This window comes from Tupaia chinensis, unplaced genomic scaffold (assembly GCF_000334495.1).
Source record: "Tupaia chinensis unplaced genomic scaffold, TupChi_1.0 Scaffold000248_1, whole genome shotgun sequence".
Classification (NCBI taxonomy): domain Eukaryota; kingdom Metazoa; phylum Chordata; class Mammalia; order Scandentia; family Tupaiidae; genus Tupaia; species Tupaia belangeri.
The window spans coordinates 4424397-4435987 of NW_006159726.1; the positions used below are offsets into that span (position 1 = coordinate 4424397).

General features: G+C 37.3%; 1 protein-coding gene across 12 annotated transcripts in view; it reads left to right on the forward strand.

The window, feature by feature from the left end:
* Positions 1-11591, forward strand: part of CASK (calcium/calmodulin dependent serine protein kinase) — a 465298-nt gene that overhangs the window by 412105 nt on the left and 41602 nt on the right. For 8 of the 12 annotated variants that reach the window (XM_027772014.1, XM_027772015.1, XM_027772025.1 and 5 more), the window contains 4 exons: positions 4471-4556; positions 6091-6159; positions 8780-8848; positions 10264-10299. In XM_027772014.1, the coding sequence (XP_027627815.1) occupies positions 4471-4556; positions 6091-6159; positions 8780-8848; positions 10264-10299 (260 nt within the window). The remainder of the gene's footprint in view (positions 1-4470; positions 4557-6090; positions 6160-8779; positions 8849-10263; positions 10300-11591) is intronic. The other 4 variants (XM_027772021.1, XM_027772022.1, XM_027772023.1 and 1 more) reach the window with 2 other exon arrangements.

Genomic DNA, 11591 nt, shown 5'->3' on the forward strand with positions numbered 1-11591 from the left:
GCCCTATAGCAAAAACCTCTCCCCCCCAAAAAAATAAATAAATAATTGTTAAAAATCCTATTATCATGGTCCTTTTCAATTTCTACTTAGAGATCTTTTAATTTTGCATGGTTGAGCTGTTTTATTAGGTACATAGAAGCACCTAATGATTATTTCTATGCTTAATAATACTTTCTACGTAAAACCTAGTCTAGCTACATAAATATAGTTATTTTAGCTTCATCTCAGAATTTGCTAGCATGTCTTCTATCTTTTTATTTCCAATCATTCTGCGCCTGTATGCTTTAGTGAGTCTCTTTCAAACATTTCAAAAACTTGAGTTTTTTCATTTTTTAATGTACTCTGATGATCTCTATCTTTTAATGGGTTAGTCCATTAATATTTATTATGGTGAGATCTATCACCTTGCGTTTTTATTTATATTTAATTCCATTTTTAATTGATTTTCTAATTCTTTTTTGGACGAGTTCTCTTTTCCTTCACTTGTAACTTAGAATTGCTAGCATAGTGGTTAAGAGCACTGGACTCCCACATGGCCAACCATGATTCGAATCTAGGACCTGGCGGCTTACTTTCTCACTTTCTCTCTCTCTCTCTCTCTCTCTCTCTCTCTCTCTCTCTCTATCTCTTTCTCTCTCTTCACAAAAAAAAAAAAAATATAACTTTCTCTCTCTCTCTCTCTCTCTCTCTCTCTCTCTCTCTCTCTTAATCTGTTCCTCTCTGGTCAAATTAAAACAAAATAAATAAATAGAATAAATAAAGCTAAATAAAATAATTCTTAAAAAAAAAGAATTTCAGTATCCTATTTCTATTCATTTAGTGGTTACCTTGGAATTTTATCATACACACTTAGCTTTGTATATGCTGATGTTAAACAGTATCTTCTACTCCTAAACAATTAGTGCAAAGACACTGGAACACTAAATTTGATCATTCTCCTCCTTACATACTCTTCTTGCTTAATGGTCTAGTTCTGTTCTGTTTTAAACCCACAAATTTGAAACTAATATTAAAATATATGTCCTTTTTTTGATTTGTATAAATGCTTCTGGTTTTATCTGCTCACTGTTCCTTCTTGCATCTCAGACCATCCTCTGGGAAACATTGTTTGATATTAAGAAGTCTGAGGTCACTACTATTGTCCTTGCTTTGCAGGTGATCTACCCTTTCTCCTGGGTGTTTTAAGATCTTTGTCTTTGATGTTCTGAAGTTTCACTGCCTCTCAGCTTGGACTTCTTTTTATTTGTCCTATTTGGGCTACTATTCTTCCTGGATCTGTGTAATCATATTTTCATCAGTTCAAGAAAATTTGCATCCATTATTTTTTCAAACATTGCTGCTTCTTGGTCTTTTCCATTCTGTCTTTCTAAACTCCAGTTAGTTGTAAACATTTTTGCCATATCCCTTAATGTATTTTTCATATGTTCTTTATTTCTTACTTCCTGTTTTCTTATTTCTCTGATGTGTATCCTAGGTAAGTATTTTTAGTTTTATCTTCCAATTCTCTGCACCTCTTCAGTCATATCTGAATACCTGTTTAAGTCATCTATTCATTAGCTTACATCAACAATTACATTTTCCTTTTTCAGAAGTACTAGTCATTTGTTTTTGGTTTTATTTTCAGATCTGACTGCTCATACTGGATAGTCTCTTATTGCATGCTTATCCTTGCGAATGAGTCCATCTTTTTTACCTAATACTTAACATATAGCTATAATATCTTCCATATTGAATTGTTCCAGTATCTTTCATCCTTGAGGGTGTAAGTCAGTTTGTGCTGTTCTGATAACTCTCACATGTAACTTTCCTTGTTATGTGTTTAGTGATCTTTTATTGTGAGCTCCTTGCTTGTTCTAATCAGTGAAAGTCTTGTAAGCCTATACTGGGAGCACTTTCCTTCAGAGAAGGTTTGCATCTTCTTCTACCAGATGCAGTGGGGTGCCACTGGCCTGGGTCTTGGCTCCCTCCAGAATCCTAGGCTCACCTTTTCTACCTTGCTTCAGTCCCAAGGCTCAGAATCTAGCTAGCAGACATTGCTACTCTGGCATTGACCCCTTCCCACAAGTTCACTCTACCCTTAGTTTGCCACCATTCTGGATTCAGCTCATAGAGTTCTTTCATGTGTCAGAGAGGGTAGGGATGAAAATAAAAGGTGTTTTTAGAGATCAGTATCCCTTTTGTGAGACCAGAAATATTTGAAGAGGTGTGCCCCAGGCAAGATATAACTGTGAGAAAGTCTTTGAGAGCCTAATCAGCCATGTTGGGAGCTAAAGTTACTCAATTTTTGTTTCACGTTTTTATCATTGTAATTTTTTTTTTTTAGAGAGAGAGATATTTGCTATAGGACACATGTGCTCACCGGAGAGACAGAAAACAAGAAATCACCCCCTGGGGGGGAGGCCACGCTACAATCCCTTCTCCTCCATTCTCCTCTCAGGATTTTGGTTACTCACATACATGTGCCTGGCATGAGTTTCAAGCCACCAGGTCCAGGACTTGAACCACAGTCAGCTATGTGGGAGTCCAACAACATAACTATTAGCCATCCACTGGTCTCTCGTTGTAATTTTTAAACTTAAGTAGAGAAAATAGTGCAGAGAGCTCAAATAGGGAAAAGTAGAGAGTATAGTAGTTACAGTGATCACCCATGTACCCATACCACACCTATAATCATCTTAAACTCAGAGCCACACTAGTTTCATCTATATTTGCCCTGTTGGCCACTCAACTTGATTATTCTAAAGCAGATCCCAGACATGTTATCATTTTATTTGTATGTATTCTGGTTTGTTCTGCTGCTACTAACAAAAATACCTGAATGTGGGTAATTGAAGAAAATAGAGATTTATATAGCTTGTGGTCTTAAAGACTCAGAAGTACAAGAACATGGTACTGGCATCTGGTGATGGTTTTCTCACAGTATCTGTCACAACATGGTGGAGGGCAGGAGCTTTAGCAGAGCATATTTATTTATTCTCTCTCCTTATAAACCTCACCAGGACCCAGTCACAAGCCCTCTACCCCCATGTTTAAATTGTTTCCCAAAGGCCCTTTAACATGTCAATCAGATTAAGTCTTTACTCTCAACACCATTACAGTGGTTCACCAAATTTCTTTTTCAGTAGAGATTTTTGCTTTAGGGCACGTGTGCTCACTGGAGAGAGAGACAGACAATGAGAGGAAAAAGAAGAAATCACCCCCCCCCCGGAGGGGATGGACACAGCACAGTCCCTTCTTCATTCTCTTCTTGGGATTTGGGGCATGCTCATACATGTGCCTGGAGTGAGTTTGAAGTGACCGGGTCTGGGACTTGAACCACGGTCAACCATGTAGGAGTCCAGCCATATAACTGCTATGCCATCTGCTGGCCCTGGCTCAGCAAATTTTAACACATGAATTTTGAGGGGACACATTCAAACTATAGCAATACGTATCTTCATCTGTACTTCTAATAGATACTGTGAATTTTTCGTAATGAAACCAGCTGGCATGCAAACATGTGCACAATTTATAAATAAGGAAGCAAAATTGTAACTTATACTCTATTTAAACATTGGTTCCCAGTCAGTTTTTTCATTTGAAGTATTATGGGATGCTGAAAGGCCTACCATTTTTTATAAAAAGATTAAATTATGCCGAATATAAGTTTAGTGTTTTATAGATAGTAGCATATCACAATTATTGGAAAATAAACAACCTTGGTATCATATTTAGTAGTTATTAGTATCAGCAAATGTTTACACGCTGCTTACTATCTGCCAAGAACAATTCTAAACCCTCTATACGTAATTAAACTCATTTAGTCTTCAAAACAGTCCTATGAGATGAGTATTGTTTTCATCCTCCACTTCATAAATGTGAGAACTGAAGCATGAAGAGTTTTGGTAACTTACCCAAGATCTTAAAGCTAGATAACTTCCTCACCCAAGTGAACAAGATGGAACAGTCTGGCTCTAGAAGCCATACTTTTTCTTTTATTATTATTATTTTTTACATTTAACCAGTGTATATCATTACAGCATACAAAAGTGAGTTTTGCCAGCATGAATACACTGTTTATTAGTCCAGTCAAAGTTATTACCATACACATTATCATCAGCAGATAATTTTCCATTTTTATGTCCCTTAAGTATTTTGCTTCTTTCTTTTCCCCCTTGATTCCCTCCCTCTAACCCTCCCCCTATAAGCCATACAATTAAGACACTGTATACATACGACCTCACTCAGAAAAATAAGCCAATCTCTACAGCTCTCCATCAAAACCATGACTTACACAAATAGATATATATGTTTTAATGAGTTTACTTACTACATGAGTTAAGTAATTCTTCTGCAGTCAAACTTATACATGTTTCTGAAATATTGACCTCAGATATTTAACATAATTTTTTAATTATATTGCTGCCATTGTATTTTATTTTTATAAAAGCGTATATCATTTCATGTTTATAATTTTGTATGGTTTATTAGGTACACTTCATGTTGGCGATGAAATTCGAGAAATCAATGGCATCAGTGTGGCTAACCAAACAGTGGAACAACTGCAAAAAATGCTTGTAAGTAAAATTTTACTTACTTCTTTCTTCTGTGAAAGAGGGAGACAGAGACTACCAGGATACCCCCAACAGTCTCCTCAAGCCACAGTCCATCTCCAGCCTTAGCCAGCCGGGATCTCATACACACACGCTTGGAGACACACACCCCCGGTGTGTACAGAGAGACCTCAAGACACAAACTCAACTCTTGAGGCCTTACCACATGGCTTCAGCATCGTGGAGCACTATTGTTACTGCTGCACCACCAACAGCTTGTTTTTTAATATATAAATGAGAAATATTCTTTTGTAAATCAGAATATTTCTGGTACCTTCATTTGAGTGGACCTTAACTTATACAGCATTCATAAAAAACTAACCATTAGATGCAACCTTTGTGGCACAGTCAATGGCGATAGACTGTGAAGCTAGAAGCCACATACTGGTTGCTGTTCAGGTAACTGGCCGAGTTGACGTGAAGACACACCAGATGTGTGCATGCATGTGCAGGATCCTAGCATGCTTGTAGGACTGGAGAAAGGGGATTTCCACATGAGTGAGCCCTGTGAAGGGTGCTTTTAGTGCATGCTCACTCTCTCTCTTTTACTCTCATGTGTACACATGCACTCTGTCATGAATAGGAAAAAAAAACCTGGAAAATGTTTATATGCAATAGAGTTTGGAAACATTTTGCCCATCTTTAGCAGTGTGGGCTTTAACATTCTCCCTTCATCCTTCTTGTCCTGTTCATTACTGAGCAGATGTTTAAGAAGACCTGTGAACTAGTTTCTCACTGACCTCAACTCTCCTGACATCAGCAGTGTCAGAAACCTCCTTCCTGTTTAGCTGAGTCACAGCCAGCTGGAGAAGATTTCTCTAGAGCACAAAGGGGAAGAAAGTCGTGGTAGATTGGGCCATTTTTGACCATACAGCCCAAAATGTGTTCAAATGAGACTTTGGATAAAAAATTAAGAGGCAGAATGACGACAGGCCCTTGCCTCTGTTTGTTGTCATAGCAAGTAGAAGGAGACATGTGGGCCCCCTGGTCCCTCTTCATCACTGCAGTGTAGTAGCCACTCATGAATACATACTCAAGCATGGAATAAGCAGCATGGGCTCACTACAATAAAAAAAAAAAACAGGCCAAAAGTGAAAAGCAAATTTTATGGTGTACGCTATCATAATGTAGCCTCCTAAGTGTAATTTTTATGTACTTAGTCTGTTGAGTCATTCCGTTATATTCACTTGAGAAGGGCACATCACTTAGTGTGTTCTGCATTCAGGTCTGTAGAAAGGTCACCATTGGAGATCTGTGAGACCATTGCCACATGAGCAAGGCCATTAGCCTCGACTTTGCTGGGCTTTTCTCAGGAACTTCCTCTACTGTTACTGTGAGCAGCCCCTACTTTATAACTAGATTCCATTTGGGGGCTTTGCACTCTCAGATGGCTTGTGTTAACTGCCCCCATATATTCTGAATGATTTCTTACATGTTTTTATATGCAACATTTGTTTGTAAGACAGCTCTTTTTTTCTCTCTCTCTCTTTCTCTCCAGAGGGAAATGCGAGGGAGTATTACCTTCAAGATCGTGCCAAGTTACCGCACTCAGTCTTCATCCTGTGAGGTAATGACTCCAGCAAACCACGCCCATCTGCTCTGAATTCTTAACTAACTGTCTGCTGATGGCTGAATGTTTTTGCTTTCTGGGAAATTGTTTCTGCCTGTGCTGTTAGATCACTGCACACCAATTTTGCAACAAAGATAACGGAACAGAGTAGGTCCCATCCACCTACTCAGCCCTGCTTCCATGCAGATCTCCTCAGCACTTGAATCTTTTGCAGGCTGAAACCTAAGCAAAATATAGAGAAGCTACAAATAATGAGATAAGACTTAATAAAGAAAAAATGGAGTCTCTGAGGAATTAAAAACTAAAGATCATAGTTGCAACAATATTTCCAGGAAGTACATTCACTTCCCTTGTTAAGAAATAGATAGTTCTTCTTTCCAAGAATCTAAGAAGTGATCTATTTCTGTTGAGATAGAGTTATTCAAATAATGGTGACTGGTCTCTAGATTGGCATTAAGTCCATGAAGAATTGATAACTGATTTTACTAGATGAATGTAGGCTTTCGCAACCTGTGGTAAAATTGTTGAAACTGGAAATGTTATGTGATTATAAACAAGTTCTCTAGAGTAATATAGCCCCAAAGTTTCTTTCTTAAAAATAGGTTTATCCTGCAGAAATTGTAGTCTGCCAACCTATATTATTCAGTTTGATATTGGTTATTAAATAAGAGTCAAAAATCTATTCCTTTTATATTTGGAAATATAAGCTGGCATAAATGGTATCATTTTCTGGTCATTGTACACTTGGATTGACTATTACTTACTGAAGCTTATTCTTTCATGCACAGCTTCCAAGTATGTACACCAATATAAAGTAGACATTCCTTAAAGTTGATTTTTAAGACTGTTGAGTATCTTAACTGGATTTATACCTAGGAGATATTGAGGGAGAAATTAAAATACTTCTCATCTCCAGTGATGTTTTGAATTTCACAAGAAAAATCAGAGGCTTCATATTGTTTTTCAAAACTTATTCAAAATATATATATACATATATATATATGATATATATATATGAAGTTGTAGTTTTGTCAGGTATATTTTTAGTGAGCCGTGACAATTGGGGTGTCTGTTATATCAGGTCTTGAGCTCCTCTTGGTGGCTTCTTATGGAACTTCAATTAATAATATATTTCAAAAGAACACGCAGAACTGCTTCTGCTCTAGAATTCAGAGTATTGAGATTTGTTGCACAAATATTGCTGGGAAAGAGAGAATGTCACGTTCATTTTAATCTTCTGAAATCACAGATGTTCCTCATACCATTTCTCATCTGTTGAAGAAATTTAGTAAATATGATTTTTTTTTATCTTTTTGACTAACCGGAAGGTACTGTTAGTTATTAATATAACATAATTTTCTGTTTTTTAAGTGGTTGAGCTAGTTTTGGAGACCAGTATTGTACACGTAAATTCTATACTCTGGGGTAAGAACCCCCTTCTTAACTTCTTCACCTTTGAACAGTAGGGGAAAAAAAATGATACTCACCTCCTAATCCCACCCTCAACCTTTTTTACCCTCCCATGCCTTGGCAAAACCCCAGACTGTGTTCAGACTCTTCCCAGCAAAGGCTGACTGGTCCCCCTACATCCACGTGTTCCAGGCCCTTCACCTGACCCAGCTGACTTGAGTCTCTGAGTATAGAACCTGGAGCTCAGTGCTCACTGGTGTTTGAGTATGCTACTCTGAGGGATCCCATTACCTTTAAGGATGACAAATTCCAGAAATTGTCTTTAAGAGGTACTAAAACAAATGTCTTTTGAGCAACATGAACACTTCAGAGGCTTAAAAAGAACTTTACTAAACTCCAAATTAAGAAGTACCTATTTTCTTCCTCTCCTGTTCTTATCCCTACAGTCGATTTGGACATTAAGGGATTGGTGCCCAAAAAGGATTTTGAATGTGTTAAATAATAGAGTGAGCTTAACACGGGCATAGATGTAGGGAGATGGCTGTGGCTCCTGGGATCTTGGCCAGAAGTGTTATGTTGTTATTGGCTCAAGATTATCATTTTAATCAATCTCTTAAAATGATTCAAAAACAGAAAGAGTTCTTTTCTGATACATATGTATCTCTTTTACCCATGTTAGTAGTATTTCTTCTAGAAAGATCTTAAGGTGATTACAAGATGTGAATGAAGTCATTTTCTTAGGTTCTTTTCTCTTCAAATCGAGTCATTCACTAATTGTTTACACTGAGGTACCTTAACTGTTAAATATTTTTTGAGCCTAATCATTAATTTAAAAAAAAGGAAGGTAGTTGGTATCCTCAGCACAATAGTTGTGTAGTAATATTAGTCATCTTATGTTACTTGATAGGGTTTTAGTATCAAGTCACTCTTTCGGGTCTCATTAAAAGAAAGCAAAGGTTCTAGAATGTTGGAGACAGGAAAGAAATGATTAATGAATGGCATGGTCATCACATACAATATGTAAATCTTCAAACTGTAAACTTTTTTTCATACTTCTGTGAAATCATGCAAGTAAGTCAGTATGGCACCTTTACAGCTCAAACCTCAAAGGAAATGGTTGTCAGACTGTGGTTGTAACTGTTGATGTAAATATCTCTGTGTTTCTGTGCTGGTGTTCTGTGTTAATGAACCTTGTGTCTTATTTCAGAGAGATTCCCCCTCCACTTCCAGACAGTCCCCAGCTAATGGTCATAGCAGCACTAACAATTCTGTTTCGGTAAGAACTCTAGCTCCACACAGCAAAGTGTGACGATTTTGTTGGTGCTCACCTACCATGAGTGTTCTAGTTACATGTGTCCAGTGGAAATATTGTCTTCTGCCGATGTACAAGGCTACTACCGCTACAATGCAGTTTATTCCTGGAAAATCTCCTTTAACATTTTCTCGTTGAAATCCCTTTCAGGAGTTAAATATGAAAAAAATGTAGTTCATGATTGCTTTGGTCAGTCTAAAAATATTTCTTTGCCCCCCTCTCCCCACTAGGGTGTATGACTTTGCTCAAATCTATGCAAAGGGTGTAAATGGAAATTTGCTAAAATTTCTAAACACATTTTTAATTTGAGAAAGAAAACAATGTAAGGGTATCCTGGGCTTTGTAGTTTTCTATTCTGAGTGATACAGCAACATGTTTTAGTTTCCGCTATCTAAGTTTACGAATTGGTGTGCCCTCTGTTATTGTGGTACGTGCACATATTTTTGTGAATTATAAGCCTTGCCTGGATATGAAAAGCAAAAGGAACTGGCTTCAAACTGCACTTAAGCCACGCTGTTATCACATCTTTAACACAAAGTACTTTATATTTGACTTGAACTTGGAATTGCACATTGTTTTCAGAACTATCCATTTTGGAATACAGAAAGAATTGTTTTTCATACACTTAAATAAATGGAAGCACTTATAGGTGCAGGTTTGCAATATTCGGGGGGGTAACCAAATCTTCTCTAAGTTGCTGATACTGCTGTTTATCACCCAGTTGAAATTATTGAGAGTTCTAATCACACAGCAGTATTGCTTTTATCGTGACTTTTAATTTGCCCTTTAAGAATATATCAACTTTTTTATTGGGGAAAATTGTAAATAATTTAGATTTCATCTCATGGAATGATATCCTCAAGTATATCGTAAGACATCTTGGAAGATAATTGTCTATTACTTTATTTTCAACTTTAAAATAGGCCACCAAAGGAATTTATTTATAACAGTTGGCATTGAATAATTTTTAAGATGGTGAAAAGCCATATGGCCATTGAATCTTTCAAAAATCTAAGGGGTTGCAGTGACTCAGTTGAAAAGGGCAACAGCTCTTTTTAACAGCTCTTTTTAGTTTGGGGGTTATTTTTTAAAAGGCTATTTCACTCGCAGTGGCTTTTGTGTTGAAGATGCTGAGTTGTTTCTTAAGAACACATTTTCTCTCTGCTTAAACTTACCTGCTTTCTTCAGCTTGCTGCTAAATGGCCTGGGTTTGATTTTTTTGATAACTCAACATTTCTGAGAAATGAAATAATGTATATTATCTCTTTACAACTTAAATCTAGCTCAATTTTTATAACCATATTGTAACAGAACACACAAATTACCTTGTGTTGAAAAGTAAATGAAAATTTTTCTCCTGGGTTGGCTTTATTCTACAGGACTTGCCATCAACCACCCAACCAAAAGGACGACAGGTGAATAGATATCCTCTATAGAAACTTCTCTAAACTGAGCTGCTACTAGCCAATCCTTTATTAACCCTTTCCATCCCATAATGTCTGCATTTGAGCATTGAGAGCTTGTACCATTTCATTTTAACACATTACACATGACTAATTCTCTATAAAGATTTTTTTCCTCACATCTTTGTAGCCGTGATGGTTATTGTAATTTCAACCTGATCATTTCATGCTGATAACCGGTTAAGAATTCACCCTTTAGAGGTCTCGTGAGCCTGCCTCTGGGGTAGAAAAGAATTTTGAAAGTTACCAAATTCTTAGAATTCTAAAAATAACGGAAAAGTACATGCAGATGACATTTTTCAGCAATAATTTTCTGAAGTTGAAAGTTTTCCATTAAATTTGTATTTGCATGTGTGTTTCTAAAATCCATTTGCATGGGAAAGAAAAAGAATATAAATGTTCTGGCTTTAACATTTTGGTACGCCTGCATTAGTTCAAACATGAAAAGCTGAGTGCTGCCTAACACTAATAAGTAACTTTCAAATTGCCAACACTTTTACAGGATGAATTTTAGATACAAATACAGAGATCTGTTAGTTTTATAGACTGGATTGTGGGAAATAGAGGGGGGGAAAAAAATCACACAGTTGTTCCAAAGCCTTCAGGTTTGTTCCAAAGCCTTCAGGTTGGTATTACAGTGACTTAAACATTAATATTCAAATTTAATTTCAAGAGATAGAATTTGGGGGAGGGGATTTTTTTTCTTGAAATGTGATGTTTAAAAACAATAACAAGATTTGAAGTTCAGATTTGCATAAACTAGCACCTGATAGAATTTACCCACAGTTTAGTCTTAAGATGACATACCTAGGAATCAGCAAATTGCGTAATGATTATGTCGTTGGACTCCCACACAGTCAACTGCAGTTTGAGTCCCAGACCAGCAGCCTAAATCTTATGCCAGGCATGCGTGCGTGTATGCCCAAAGACCTGAGAGGAGACAGGAGATGAAGGGATTGCTGCACGGCCATCGCCCCGGGGGGTGATTTCTTACTTTCTGTCTCTCTATCTCTGATGAGCACATGTGCCCTGTAGCAAAAATCTCTTAAGAGGGAACCAGCAGTTAGCATAATGGCTATGTCGCTGGACTCCCACGTAGTTGACTGCGGTTCGCGTCCCGGACCCAGTGGCTTAAAACTCACGCTGGGCATGTGTGCGTGCGTGCCCAAGATCCCGAGAGGAGAATGGAGGAGAAGGGGTTGTGGTGTGACCATCTCCCCTGGGGGGTGATTTCTCGCTTTCTG